At 55.4% G+C, this 14,826-nt stretch overlaps 1 protein-coding gene across 1 annotated transcript; it reads right to left on the bottom strand.

The window, feature by feature from the left end:
- Positions 1 to 2,433: 2,433 nt before the first annotated feature.
- Positions 2,434 to 14,817, bottom strand: RNF40 (ring finger protein 40). The gene is made up of 20 exons (XM_060123379.1): positions 14,729 to 14,817; positions 14,416 to 14,619; positions 13,820 to 13,987; positions 13,544 to 13,685; positions 12,677 to 12,883; positions 11,988 to 12,109; positions 11,720 to 11,866; positions 11,548 to 11,622; positions 10,451 to 10,570; positions 10,174 to 10,353; positions 9,832 to 9,967; positions 8,858 to 8,979; positions 8,345 to 8,772; positions 8,141 to 8,258; positions 7,869 to 8,018; positions 7,478 to 7,690; positions 7,272 to 7,397; positions 5,889 to 6,029; positions 5,697 to 5,798; positions 2,434 to 3,679 (listed from the first exon to the last, which is right to left on the bottom strand). The coding sequence occupies exons 2-20, from the start codon at positions 14,545 to 14,547 to the stop codon at positions 3,503 to 3,505; spliced, it is 3,006 nt and encodes a 1,001-aa protein (XP_059979362.1). The 5' UTR covers positions 14,548 to 14,619; positions 14,729 to 14,817; the 3' UTR covers positions 2,434 to 3,502.
- Positions 14,818 to 14,826: the final 9 nt, after the last annotated feature.

Below are 14,826 nucleotides of genomic sequence, written 5' to 3'. Positions count from 1 at the left end.
GCCAGGAAGCTGTCTCCCCACCTTCCCTGTGCTTCTCTGACCCAGACTCCCAAGGCAGACTCAATTGTCTCTCCTTCCCCTTTTCCATCTGGAAAGCAAGGGGTGGGGGACGGTGGGGAAGGGGGGAAGAGAGGAGGGAATTGCGTTTCACGTAGAAGCGAGTAAAGAAGGCTATTCTATATTCCCTGGGGACACTGAGGTACCTCAGCACAGGAGGATCCTCAGCAAAGTGAGGGGACTACAGGGTAAGAACAGACACTGGAGCACATTGGTTCATACTTAGCAGAAGGGGCTATGTATCCAGACGTGGTACCTGCCACAGCAGAGGGTCAGGAAACTGGCAGAGGAAGTGACCTGCAGGAACAGGAAATAGTAAGTGTAGGGGCCAGGGGTGTGGTGGGGGATAGAAGGTGCATAACAGTTAGGTGTAGGCTTAGAGCATAGTGGAGTAGAAACTGAGAAAAGGGAGAGAGCAGAGCCTGGAGTGTAGAGCATCCCGTTTGAGTAACTTTGGAATAAGGGCACCACTGGGGGAGAGGGGGTTAAGGAGAGTGATGTGATCTTATCCCCCTCACCCAACCCTGGCCACGAATGATGGTGATTTACCAGGTCTGGAGCTCAGGAAAGAACTGGGTTGGAGGAGTTGGGCCTTAGCAGCCTAGCTGTAGCCATGGTCCTGGATAAACACACCCAGGGAGAGCAGTAGAGTAGAAAGGAGAGGGTCTAGCTTATAGGTAGAGGAGGACCATGAGAAGATAGTAAGTATGAGGAAAAGCAGGAGAGTGCAGCACCACAGGGCCCAAGGGAAGTTTTAAAGAGAGTGGTTAATGTCAAATGCTCCCCTGGACCCTGTGGCCACAGACAGCAGCCTTAATTCTGGCTAAAACACGTAACTTTGCCACTGAGGCCAGCATCTGCTTACCCTCCGAGGCCAGCCAAGGTCAAGATTGGTTCAGGAGGAGCTTTGGCCTGCCCATCCCAAGGGCCCAGGGTATCACACAGCCACTGAGGTTGTAAGGGATCAAACATCCTGAGTGCAAGGGGCTGACCAGCCCCTAAGGCAGATCCTCCTAGCACTGGGCAGGCTCATTGCAAACCAACGTTTACGGTGAGTTTACTCTGTTCTTCCTGCAGCATCAGTGCTTGCTCGTCCCACAAATTCTGGGATTTTTATCCCACTCCCTTGGTCTGGAGCTTGAGAAAGTGGTTTGGGCATACTTTATTAAGCATGAGGACTCAGAGATTTTAGCCCTACTGGATATGGAGACTAGCCCAGGAGAGATATTTGGGGAGGTGTCCAGTCACTTGCATTTGTTAAGGAGCTCACGTGGAGGTGACTCCTGGGTAGTGCTCACAGAAGATTGGCAGACCCCGGCCCGCTCCAGGGCGCAGCGCTCCCCTCAGAGCCAGACGGCATCTCTATGATGCAATGTGTTGTGTTTTTTCCCACCTTGGCCACCACTGGCGGGAGCCACGGACACCTCCTCGACGGCCCGATGCCATCCCCCGCCACGGCGAGAGCCTCAGCGAGCGCGCCCACTGCCGCCAGCCCTGAGCCGGAAGTCACTGTAGCCCCCGTCTCCGGTCCGACCTGGTCCAACCGCTGCGGCCCCGCCGATACCTTGGGCACCATGTGGAGCCCGAAGGCGGACAAGGCCGCGAGCCCCAGCAAAGGTGAGACCTCTGATAAAGCCGCAGCTACGCGCAAGGGCGTGACTGCTGACAAGGCGGCGGCCGCTCCCGTGGCCATGGCTGCAGCTCCAGCTCCGGCACCAAGCCCGGTCAACACCGGCCAGAGCGCGAGCCCCAGTGCAGCCTCCGGCCGCGGACTCGACAGCACACTGAACCCACAGGCGCCGCTGGACACACAGTTCCCGAGAACAAGGCCAGTGGCCAGTGCAGGTCGCAATGAAATAAGTGACCCGCTGAGGCGTCCTGCTTGTCCGTCCGAGGGGGAAGGGCGGGTGAAGCCATTGGGGAAAAACGGCCCACAGACTGGGCCCAGGCCCGCCTCTGGCCAGCACAACCGGGGACCCGGCTCTCCCCTCCGAGGATCTTGCCTAGAAGCACCAATATAGAACTACATTTCCCAGGATGCACCTCGGGGTTCCCAGCACCCCTGCCGCCAATGACTGCGCGGGCTGTTGCGAGCCCGCACGGACCGGGCCGGCAGCGATGCGGAGATCCAGGGTGTCAGCCCCTCCCCATGGGAACAGGTGGGGCCGCCTGGCGACAGAGTGCTGACCACGACGCTTTCTCCCTGCAGACGCGCCCCTCCCAAAGGCCCAGTCTAACCAGCTGTTGGGAGTGGGGTCTCATCTGTGCAGGCCCTCCAGGCTCACACGCCAGCCAGGGCAGCGCTGGGAACAAGTGTAACAGCCAAAATCCGGAACCACATTTAGGGCAGGAAGCCTGGCTACCCGGACTATAGGCTGAGGGTTGGACGTTTATTCAAAACAATTAACAGCCTATACAAGACATCTCTAGAGCAGGGGCCGAGAGGAGCCTTGCACCTCTCAGCAGCTCCACCTTCCAGGCCCCTGCATACTGCCTTCACAGCCCATAGAGTGTGCTTGGGCAGGCAACACAGGAAGCATTGTGGGTATAGGCTCAGTCACAGGGTGTTAGATGCTCTTCTACCTGGAATGATTGGAAGTCGGCCCAGCACGCTAGTCTGTCCCTTTTTCCCCCTGGAAGTTCTGCCTCCACTAAAGTTAAGGCCACCAGGATGAAAGCAGGGTCAGAGCTGGGGACCCAGCGGAGCCCTGGGAAGCATCAGGGCTGTAAGTGGGGCCTGGGAGCGAAGTAGAGATTGGGAGGGGTCTGATTAGAATAGAAACTGATGATCTTAGTTCAGCACTCCCAAGATGAGTGCAAGGTGACTGCAGCAACCTTAGAGCTTCCCAGAAGACAGTGCCCCCATCAAGGAGGTGCTCTTAGTATAAGACCAGACCAAAGAGCCCAAGGAACTCCACAGGAGGGAAGGTCTGCCTAGGTCTGGGGAGCAGAGGGTAAAGAAACTCCCTGGGCCCCAGAGCCCAGTCTCAGAGCAAGGAGCTGGGGATCTGACCCATCCCTGGTCCTTACTTGTGGGTGTGTAAGCAGGTAGTGAACTTCCACTTGTGTGGGAAGTCACAGCCTGGGGAATTTCCCCTTTAGGGCTGGGATGGGCCCGTGGAGTCAGTTGGAGAAGGTTTAGGGCCAGGTTCCAAGAAGTTCTGTTGAGTGCTCTGGGCCCCTCAGGCCTCTCACAGCAGACCTTTTGTGCAGGGCAAGTGCCCCCTAGGCTGTAGTTCTGACCTTGGGGAAAAGGTGAAACTGAGCTTGGTTAATCCCACTCCCACTAGCATGCACTGGGGCCCCCAAAACCAACTACATGGGGAGGGGCTGGGCCCACAGGGTCCGGAATGGAGGGTGGGGGCCCCTGGGTGTGGGGTGGGGAGGGACTGCAGGCACAGCCCCCAGGGTCCATGGGTGTTCCAAAGTCCCCTGAGTTACGGGTTCAGCTGATGTAGACACGGTGGAAGTCATGGGCACCAAAGGCTGCGTTGCACTTGGGGCACTTCCTCTGGCGGGCCTCATAGCGGCCCCGTACGCACTCGAAGCAGAAAACGTGGAAGCACTTGGTGAGGACTGCATCCTTCTTGCGGGTGTTACAGCAGGGGCAGGTCAACCGCGCCTGGGCAGGGCACAGGCATCAGCTCAGGAACAATCCTGACAGGGCCCGGATCCCAAGCTGATAGCAAGAGGTGGTCCAGACTAAGACCACCACAGAGCAGACTGCACCTAACTCTCACCATAGCCCTAGGAGGTAGGGATAAGCATCCTCCAGATGAGGAAACTGAGGCTCAAAAGCCCAGGTTTCAAAACTAGAAAGTAGCACAGTCTAGCCTCTAATCTGGGTGGTGATGGCCAGTGGTCACATGTCCCCTCTAAAGGTCAATGACCCACAGGCTCCAACCTGAGCTCCTCTGCCCTGGGGCTTCATCTCTTGCCCCTTTGGCCTTCTCTGGCAAAACCCCAATCCTGGCTTAAGCCGACTGTCTACCTTCTCTCCACCTGCATCTGGTAAGTCACAGCTGGGCATGGCAGTGCCACTAGAAATCTGCTGTTCTCAACCCTCAACTGGGCCCATCCCTGGTGCTGCCCAGAAATCCTGCTGTGGGTCCTGGGATTCATTTCTCTCTAAGGAGGTTTTACAAATCTCCTCTCCTATCTTGAAACTTCCCACCTGCCACCAGGTCTCACTTCCAACTCCAGACAGGAAATTCCCACAACTCAGCATTCCCAACATTCATCCTCTGCCCTGCCCGCCACCTCAGCAATTCCCCACAAGCATCACCTCTTCCCTAGCTCTCAGAACCCTGCCCATCAGCATTTGACAGGCTGCAGTCTGTTGTTTCTCCAAAAACCCTTCCCTGCTCCCTCATGGCTGCCTCGAGCTGCCTCTGCCCCTTCAAGGCCAAACTGCTTCAACAGGTTGTCTACTTACTGACTCACTCTCCACCCTTTCCTCACTGCAGTAGGTGAGAGTCCAGGTGATCTGACCTCCACCTCCACCTCTGCCCAAGAACTCCCACCAAGGCTGCCAAATCCAAGAGGCATCTCTCAACACCTGCTTCATTTGCCTTCTTGGCAGTTCTGAGCTCACCCCTGCCTCCTTGAAACTCTTCCCCAATCAATTCCCTCTAGATCGCTCTACTTCCTCCTAAGCTACAGGCTCCTCTTCCTCTGTCCATCATTTAAGTTTCGAGGCTCCTCAGGGGGAGTGACGGCCGATGCCATCCCCCGCCACGGCGGGGGAGGAGTCAGAGCTCCTCAAAGGCCCTACCTGCCCTCACCTCATGACACTGTTCCGTGTCATGCCACAGACCCTCCCTGGGTGACGACAGTTATATGTGGCTTCTACCTTTGCCTCTGCTGACAATCCCCCACAAACTCCTGTCCTCCACACCAGCCCTTTTGCTTTGAGTGCCTTCCCAGACAGCCTCCCAAGAAGTCCCACAGGCACCTCATCCTCAACATCCTTGAGACATCGCTCTCTGCACAGTGACTACAGGATACGCCAAGCAGCTCAACCTGGTTTACAAACCCTTCAGGATCTAACACTGCCCAACCCCCACCAGGCTTGTCACTCACCACAAAACCCATGTTCTGTCCTCCAACTACGACTGTCCAGCTCTGTCCTCCAGCACGCCTCTCTCAACTAAAGGCCTCCACCTCTGCCTTTCCCTTTGCTGGAACCCTTTCATCCCTGTTCATCACGGCCAACGCTGACTCACTCTTCAGTTTTTCTTTGGATGATATTCCTTCCAGGAAGCCTGCTGACCACCAGGGCTGTTAAGGGGCTCCCCTGATTTCCCACAGCCCCTCTGGCCTCTGCCATCACACTGCTCATCACTCAGATGGGAGAATTACTTGGCTGCCTCCTCCAACAGACTGTCAGTTTCAAGAGATCTGAGACCAGGTCTAGTGCCTAGCCCTCTCATACCTAGCCAGGCACTCTGCCTGGCACGTAGTATGTGTACCATACTTGATAGTTATCTGATTCTCCACATCGGGTTCTGCGCAGGTTTTGCCATTCTACCTTATTTCTGGGTTCCCCAGACTACCCACCAGAGCTCTCACCAACCCCCCATCTAAGATTCCTAGGTCACCTAAGATTCCTGGAGCACAACCCAGCCCCAAGGCCCCACCTTGTACTCCTTGATCTCCTCCTGGAGGATTTCATCGGCATCTGCGTAAACCTCCACCTTCCTCTGCTTCTCCAGCTTGCGCCGCAGCCGTGAGATGTCCTCCTGGGGCAGGAGAGGGGCTAGGCTGAGTGCAAGGGTCCTCAATCTGAACCTCCTGCCCCCACCCCGCCCCCACCCCTGCCCACCACACACCTGAGCCCTCTTGAGGTTGAAGCTCTCTTTCTCACGGGCAGCCCGGCTCTCTGCCAGGCAAGGCTGGATCTCTCGCAGCCGTGTCTGCACGTGCTCCAGCTGTACCTTCAGGTCCTCGGCCAGCTGAGCTGCTTCCACAGCCTGAGGTGGGTGGAGCGGGGAGGAGGGGCACCGTTTGCCTGAGCCTGGGGAGTCAGGCATGTGGAGCCATGGCCCACAGATGCTAGTGTCAACCATCCAGTGATACCTGCTCTTGGGGTAAGTCTAGTATCTTCACTGGAACTGGTTCTGTCTCCTGACCTCTGAACCCTCACCTCCTCCTAGTCTACCTCATTCCCAACACCTTCAGTTCCTCACCGGCATAACGCTCTCTCCTGTCTTTGAGGCTTCACCGGGCTCCTCTTTCTGCTCCCCTCAACACACATTTTTTTCCTGCAACCCCCTGAGGCCTCAGCTCAAATGTCACCTCCTGAGACACACTGTCCTATTTTTCTTTCATCCGCCTCTATTTCCTTCATAAGACATACTGTGAGTTCCCTGGTGGCCTAGTAGTTAGGATTCCAGGCTTTCACTGCCGTGGCCCACAAGTTGTGCAGCGTGCCCCTCCCCCCCCCACACACACAAAACACATGCCATGATCTGTAATGATGTTATTTTGTCTGTGGGATTATCGGCTTGCTATCTGCCCCTCAAAACTGGAAGTTCCCACTTCCAGCAGGGCGGTCTTGTTCCCGTGATCTCCCCAGCACTCAGTGCAGGTCCTGGGATATAACAAGGGTATGACTAATACTGCTTAAATGAATGAGCCAAATGGAGAAGAAAAAAAGTCCAGGAGGGGAAAAAAGATGAAAGTCAATGTTAATCTTAAGCCTTTACCATAAGCTAGAGGAGTGATATCACCAAGAGGGCGCCACAGATCATTCCTAACTCTGTTACCCTCAGAAGAACAACTACCACAAGCTAAACATTTCTTAGGTTTAATACAACTACATGACAGAGACCACCATGCACATTTCACAGCTAACCAATGCAGTGTCAGGACGTGGGCTGAGGAGCCAAGGAGACCCCGGGCCCAAATTCCAGTTCCACTTTTTCTTGAGCAAGTCAGCTACCTCCCTGAGCCTCAATCTTCTTACTTATGAAAGGTAATAACAAAAACTGTTGTAGGATTATTTTCAGACTGAAATGTGACCAAGCATGCAAAGTCCTCCAGCACACAGTTTGGAACACAGTAAGTGTCTGAGACATGAGCTGGGCTGTGAGATGAAGCAGAGCCAGACTTCGGCCCAGGTCATCTGCTTCAAGTTCTCTAGGCAGAGTCACAAAGTGAGGCTGTGAGCCAGCATCCCAGGTTGCTGTCCCCTCGCATAGGTCTGGCCTCACCTTCCTCTTGTTGAGCTCCAGGGCCTGGCTGCGCAGTGTCAGCTCCTTCTCCACACCCCCGAGGCTGCCCTGCAAGGCCCGCTCTTTTTCCTCCAGCTTCTGCACGGTCAGCAGCTGGGCATCCACCTGAGGACAGGGGTGGGGACTCAGTGCTGGGGAGCCCCTGCCTCTCCAGCTCCACTCTAACAAGCCCAGGGCAGCCATACCTGAGACTTGAGGCCAAGAACCTGCTCGCCCAGCTCATCCTTCTCCTCCCGCAGTAGCTTATGAATCTGGTTGGCCTTGATCCGCTCTGACATCAGCTTAAAGTTGGCATCGTCCTTTTCCCGCAACTGCTGTAGCAGCCGCCCATTCTGCTCCTGCATGTCCTCAAAAGCCTGGCCTGTCACATCCATCTCTGAGAGCAGAGCCTCCTCCTCCTGCAGCAAGTGGGCAAGGACAAGATGGAATGTAGTAGATGGACAAGACGACAGTGGGGAAACCACAGGAAAACATGGCTGAGCAAAGAACCACAGAATGGACCCAGGCCATGTGCTAGAACAGGAGGTTTAGCGAATTCCAATATTCAGAAGCAAGGGGACCAGAACGGGGTCGCACCTGCTTGGTGGCACCCAACTTGCGTTGCAGGTGTTCTATCTGCTCCTCTGCCTGACGAATGCGCCGCAGGGCATCCTCATCCGCGATCTTCTTGCTCTCCCTCCGATCCCTCTCCTCTAATTCCCGGATACGGCTCCGTAGCTCATCGACCTATAACCACCAGAAGGAGGGAGCTCTCTTGTCACTGCTTCCTGCTGACCTAGGGCTCTGCTCTGGTTACAACCCCCTGGGGCAGCCTCTCTGCACACCTCATAGGCCCTACCTGCCCTCACCTCAGCCTTGGCCTTGCGTTCCGCTGCCATGAGCTGCACCTTATCCCGCTGCTCCTTGGGTGCAGACTTATACATGTCCAGCAGCAGTTTCATCTCCTTCTGACTTTCCTGGGCCTTCCTGGGGGAGGCATAGGAGGAAGGCTTGGTGAGTAGGGTTGGAGGCCACTTGGCAGGGGCGGGAAGGAGGAAGGAACAGGGCCTCACTTGAGCTCTGCTCGGAGACCTTTGAGGAGCTCTGACTCCTTCCTCTTGGCCTCCTCCACCTTGACCTTCTCCCGATCAGTCCTTGAGAGAGCTGAGGCTACAGATGGGGGTCCCAGCCCAGGCCCTTCCCGCTCCCGAAGCTCCCGCTTGGGTTTAGCCTCAGGTTCTCGGGCCCGGGAGGAGGGGCCCTGGGCCCCGGGGGTCAGGGCCTGGGCCTCTTCCTCAGAAGGGACCAGGTCTTCCTTCTTCACCAAGGAGGTAGTAATGGCAGCGCCAGGCATTGAAGCCATCTCCTTTCTGGCATCAGGGGCACCAACAGGGCCTGGCCCACCCTCTTCTTTCCCTGGGGCTGGGGCACTCAGGCCAGAGTCCTCCGGGTGGCCCAGGGTGGGGATGGAGTGGGTAGAGCCACTGGCCTGGGCCCGGAGCTGCAAAGCACAGAGAGAACAGGGCTGAGGTGAGACGTGCTCACTGGGGTCTAGCCGCAGCTTTCCCCAGGCAGCCCCTCCTCACCTTGGCAATCTCAGCCTGCACTTCCCGCAGCTTCCGCTTGTATCGCTGAGCGTCCCCCTTTAGCTGGTGGTTGTGGTTTTGGAGGCTGCTGATCAGGTGGCGCATCTCCCGGTTGATGGGCCCTGGAAGAGTACAGGAAACCAAGGCTGGGTTGAAGGCTGGGTTGGTCCCTGGGTTAGGGGCCCAACCCCTCAGTGGGGGAAGGGGCAGGGCCAGAGCCATCACTCTCATTACAAAGGAGATAACAACTGAAGCCTTATGTAGAGAGTGTGATCTCATCAAACAAATGAAAAGAAATCACCTAAACATAACTTGACACTGCCTATGTGTGTTATTTCTGCTAATGCAGACTTCTAAAATATTTCCAAATTTCCTTTCAAAGGAACACATGACTAACTGTAAATTCATAAAAGTAAGTCAGTCCACTTCTTTTAGCTTTTTAAACAAATATCATCTTCTTAGTTACATTTCCCCGGCATTTCTCATAATACTTCCTATCTTCCCTCCCTGCTTTATTTTTCTTGATATATTTGTCACAACCTAATATACACGTTCAACTTTTTCCTCCTTTGTTGTCTGTCTTCCCTCACTGTAACACTGCTCCACAACAGGGATCCGTCGTGTTTTGTTCACTGGTATCATCCCAAAGCCTAGAACTGAGCCTGGGTCATAGAAAGTGTTCAATAAATCTGTGAAAAATGAATTAGTATCTCAGAGAGGCACCATAAGGCCAGAGAAGTATGGATGAGGGTGACAGCTCCCGTTCTGCCTGAGTCTGCTCCATGAGCCACCTCATCTGGCTGTAAGCCTCACTGCGCCTTTGAGTCAGGTGGTGTGGTCCCCATTTTCCACAGAGAGATGAGGCTCTGGGAGAAGAAAGGACTTAACCTCTTACATCTGGATAAGCATCTGGCCACACCAGGGCCCAGCAATCCCAGATAAGGCCCCACCTCAACCCTGTCCTCACCACATACCCGCCTGCTCGTTGGCCGCCAGGTTCTGTTCAAACTCGATGCGCAGCATCTCGTACTCCTTGCGTACCTGGGCCAGCGTATCCTCCAGCTGGATAACCTCTGTGCGCAGCTTCTTCTGCAGCCCCAGCTCATCACTCTGTGGGTTGAGGCATTAAGGACCCACCCAACCCCTTAGTTCCTGGCAAGCCCCCCCTACCTCAGGCCTCAGCAGCTCAGGAGGAATTTACTCCCAAGGGACCTCTGGCCGGCACACAGGGCCTCTGACACCCTTGACCCAGGAACAATCTGACCCTAAGGGTCTGGCCTTTACCCCTGTCCCCTGTCCCTGTTCCAAGGGCATACCTCCATGTGCTCAATGTGCCTCAGGTGGGAATTCTTGGTGGCGAGCAGCAGCCCACGGGCCTCGTCCAGCTGGGTCTTCACTTGCAGAGACTCATTGTAGAGCAGTGAGAACTGCGCCTGCAGCATTCGGTACTCCCCTGTCTCCCGTACCACCTCCTCAGGAAGACTCCGCAGGGCTACCTAGGGGTAGGGATGTCCAAAGGCAATCAGCAAGAGGTTTCAGAGCTCAGCTCCTACCGTGCAGGCTCAGGCCCTCCCAGCCCCAAACACAGCTCACCTTGAGGCGCTCATTGGTCCGCACAGCCCCCTGAAGTTCTGCCTGCAGCTTCTCCAGCTCTGCCATGCGGCTATTGGCCAATTCCTGGTTTTCCTCCAACTCCGCATTCAGCATCTCAAACTGAGGAGTGGGAAGGGCAGTGGGAGGCAGGGCCAGGCCAGGACGCATGCTTCCCTCATAGCCCCACCATATGCCCTACCCAAGCTCCCATCTGCAGAGCAGTGATGTACTCTGAAGGCCCAGTGACAAGCCGGACCCAGGCACTTTCCTAAGGGCTCCCAGGCAAGTAGGAGAAAACTCAGTACTGCCTGGTCAGTGCTGGGAAGCAAGGCTTGTAACTGACAGGGGGTCAGGGAAGCCTTCCTGGAAGACCTGAAGAGCAAGCTGAGCAAGGGGAGACAGGGCGCAGTGACCCTGTAGCACCAAAAAAGTGTGCAACGACCAAGAATTGAGAGAGCAAAAGCAGGACAAGGAATGAGACAGCGGCAGCAAGGCCCTTTCTCAGCTACACAACTGAGAATGCCAATTCACTCCAACATACCCCAACATCTCTTTTCTAAGTGGTACTTTTTTTTTTGCAGTACGCGGGCCTCTCACTGTTGTGGTCTCTCCCGCTGTGGAGCACAGGCTCCGGACGCGCAGGCTCAGCGGCCGTGGCTCACGGGCCCAGCTGCTCCGCGGCATGTGGGATCCTCCCGGACCGGGGCACGAACCCGTGTCCCCTGCATCGGCAGGCGGACTCTCAACCACTGCGCCACCAGGGAAGCCCCTAAGTGGTACTTTTAACCAGCTGATGTACATACGACCTTACCTAATTCTTGTCAGTTACCCAAACTAGAACTTAAGCTCCATGAAAGGTTTAATTCCTGTCTGTTTCGTTCTCCAAAATGCCTGCTTCCTACACAGTACCTAGCACTTAGTGTTCAGCAATTATTTACTGAATACACATATGAAAGAATGAAATAAAGAGCACTGTGAGTAACGGGGAAAGACCTCCGAGACCACAGCTGGACGTCTGTCCTTAATCCTGAGGGGATGTTCAAGGGTAGGGTAGAGAAAAGGTGGTGGGAGGGACGAGGAAGAATGCTGCTGCTCACCTTCTGCATGCTGAGTGTGATCTGGCCCCCCTGAAAGCCTGAGGAGCTCCCAGATACATAGTAGCCAGAGTTGAGCTGTGGAGAGAAGACAGAGGAGACAGGGTGTGGAGGAGAGAAGCGAGGGCCCCAAGTACCCTGCTCTGGCTCCATCTGACCCAATGTCTGACCCCACCTGCTCCAAGGCCTCCGCTAGGTGCTTATTGAGCTTTTGCTCACGCTTCCGCAACTTCTCAATGTCCCACTGCAGGTCTTCTACTGTCGTCTCCATCTCCAGCACTTTGGTCTCTGCAGATGTCACTTTATCCTGGAGCTCAGAGTACTGGGGACAAGGAAGGGGACAGGTACTTAGATAAGAGACCCGGCTCCCTGAGATCCTTGGGTGCCCATCTAATCCAAACCCTGCCCTGGTTCTAATCCCACCCTAAAAGCCCAACTCCCACCTCCAACGAGATGCGGTGGTGCTTCTCCTGTAGCTGGGTGGCCAAGTCCTGCAGTCGCCGGTTCTCACGGCCCAGCTCCCGGGTGCGTGCCCGAGCCGCCTCACTGGGGGGCTCACTGTCCCCTGTGAAGGGAGGGCTCGGGTAAGAGCCAAGTCCAAGGCAATGGGTCAAAGTACTAACTCATCCTGGAGTCTGCTAGGTCATTGCCCAGTGTGATCCACCAGCTGTCTTGCCATTTTCTCATGACAAAGCCAGGAGTCTTTGTCCCCACTGCACAAAGGAGGAAACCAGCTCAGAGAGGAGAGCCATCTGCTCAGAACGCCCAGGCTGGACTGACAGAACTAAGGCTGAGAGAAGTCAGTCTGCCTGCAAAGCCTGGGCACTTGCTGCTATGCCTCGTGGGTCAGCAACTGCCACCAAGATTTGTGCACAATGCTCCCAAGAGGTCTCCAGCCACAAGGGGGAGGCTCCCCCGGCATCAACAACTCCTCCCACCCGTCTCTCTAGAGCTCAACTCCAGGAATCAAAGCGAGAGCCACCATCAACAGCCTAAGCCTGCACCTGAAAACATGGCTGATTTATTCCTTGGGGAACTGTGGCTGCCTCTGGGCCAGGAGCACTGAGGAGGGGATACCATAGAGATGCAAATGGAGTTGGACACCTCTGGGGTGGGGGCACAAAGAACTAACCTCGGCTGTATACTCGCTGACAGAGTTCCTCCACCTGGCGCTGTAGGCGGTCAGAGGCCTCCACGACACGGGACACAGCTGCCTTGGAGAATTCCATGCGGCCCTGCAGCTGCAGCTCCACCTCCTCACTACTGCTTGCACCCAGGGCCACCACAAAAGCCAAGGCTGGCTCACTGAGAGGTGGCCGCAGCTGCATTGGCAGGGGCTCTGGGAGGGACGGACAGACCCTCATGAGGATAATGGTAACAGTTACCACCACTCTTTATCAAGTTCCAGATCGCCTCCTTCAACTCTCTATGGCTCACTGAGTCAACATAACCAACACCTGTAGTACTGTTGTTATCCCCATCTTAAAAGTGAAATAACTGCAGTTCAGTGAGGTAATTTCCTCAAAGCCAGAGAGCTACCAAATCACTTCCTCAGGGAAGGCCTTCTCTGCCTTCCTAAGCTAAACTAGTGTGCATACACACTAATTCCCATTCAGGGACCCCTATACTTTTTTTTATGGTTTATAACCACTTCCTCTCTAATGGCTGGGGCAGTAAGTATTTCTTTTTCATTTTCTTTGTCTCCTCCAAAGCTACAACAATGTCAACTACACAGTCAGCTTTTAATACTTTTTTGAACTAAGAATGTCAAAACATGAATTGCACTCTTAACCATGTCACTCAGATTCCAAAACCTGTGTTCTTACCCACTGCCCTTTGCTGCCCAGATATGAAATCAATTTGTGTGTGTGTGTGTGTGTGTGTGCGTGCGTGCGTGCGCAAGCAGGGAATTCAGCAGCCTAATGTCAAAGTTCCCTCCTCTCCAGGACCTTCCCCAGAACTTAATTAAGCTTCCCAGATCCCAAGGCTCTGGCCCTACCCCTCAGCTCCGATGTCCCTGGCTCTGTGAGAGGGGTCTCATCACGTGTTGGCCCCTCCTGGGTCCCAGGCGCCTCTGTCCCTGAAGACAGCTCCCCCTGGCTCTCATGGTGTCGGAGAAGGGCTTCCACAGTTTCATCCAGCTGAAGGGAGAAAGCACCAAAAATGTTATGAATCCCTCAGGTGCTTCCCAGCATGATACTCCTTTCCTAGCAGAGGAGTCTGAGGATTGGCAGCTGGATCAAGGCCAGGTCTTGGAAAGTAGAAGGGCATCCACCTGGGCCCAGTAGCGATTGACAATGAGGAGTGTGGCGTCATCTGTGGCCTGCCGCTTCTCCAACTTCTCAATTCGTTCTCGGAGTTCATCTTCACAAGCCTGTCTCTGTTCCAACCGCTCTGCCAGTTTCTTATTCTTGAACTGCAAAACCTTCAAGTCCATCTCCTCCTACCAAGGAAACAAAGGGGCGGAGAAGAGGGTCAAGCAGGGACCAAGAACCCAATCATAGAAAGAGACAAAGAAAAGCAAAATGGAATGGATGGGAGAGGGGAGTAACCCCAGACTAACTGCTAACAGGATTTAAAGAGGCTCAGACACCCACAGAGAAAGCGTCTCGGTTGTGAGGAGGGTCACGTTCTGCTTCTGCCTCTTCCTAACTCTGAAGTCTTTGACAAGTCACACGCCCTCTGGAAACCTGTTTTCCTATCTGTAAAGGGAAGGCAGACGTTGTGTGCTCGGTTTCTTTCAACAGAGTGTTCTGAAAAGTGGATCTTGCTAAACCTGGGGAACTGGGAGTAAGGTTCTGGACGACGTGGACGGAGAACAGAGATGGGAGTTCTGGTAAGTTGTGAGGCCTGAAACAGGAGCCCACGAACCGTGGAAGAGATGCCCCCAAGACGAATGGGCTCTATAAGCGTGGTTGTGGTCTTCTCCTCGCGACTCAGCTTCTTCTCTGGGGGCCCCGAGCCCCCATCGCCGGCGGCGCGTTTGTTGCCGGGCCCAGACATGGCCGCGGCGGGGAGGAGCGGCGCAGGCTCTCCCGAGGCACGTCAGGCAGGCGGAGGCGACGCTTCCGTCACCTGCAGAACACAGAGAGCAGAGATGTGGAAGCGGCCGGAGCTCCTGCGGCCCCGAGCCTCCTCCGCACCCACCTGCTGGACCCCGCCCCGCCGGCCCCGGGCCCCTCACCGGCAGCAGAATCACCCCACCGCCGCCATCTTGGACTCCCCTGGACGTCACTGGCCTCCCCAGCACAGAGCGCAGGCGCCACAGGCAGTACCGGATGT

The sequence above is a fragment of the Lagenorhynchus albirostris genome, chromosome 15 (assembly GCF_949774975.1).
Source record: "Lagenorhynchus albirostris chromosome 15, mLagAlb1.1, whole genome shotgun sequence".
In the NCBI taxonomy this organism is placed as follows: domain Eukaryota; kingdom Metazoa; phylum Chordata; class Mammalia; order Artiodactyla; family Delphinidae; genus Lagenorhynchus; species Lagenorhynchus albirostris.
Note: the sequence above shows the minus strand (reverse complement) of the source record. Positions and strands in the feature narration are given on the sequence as shown.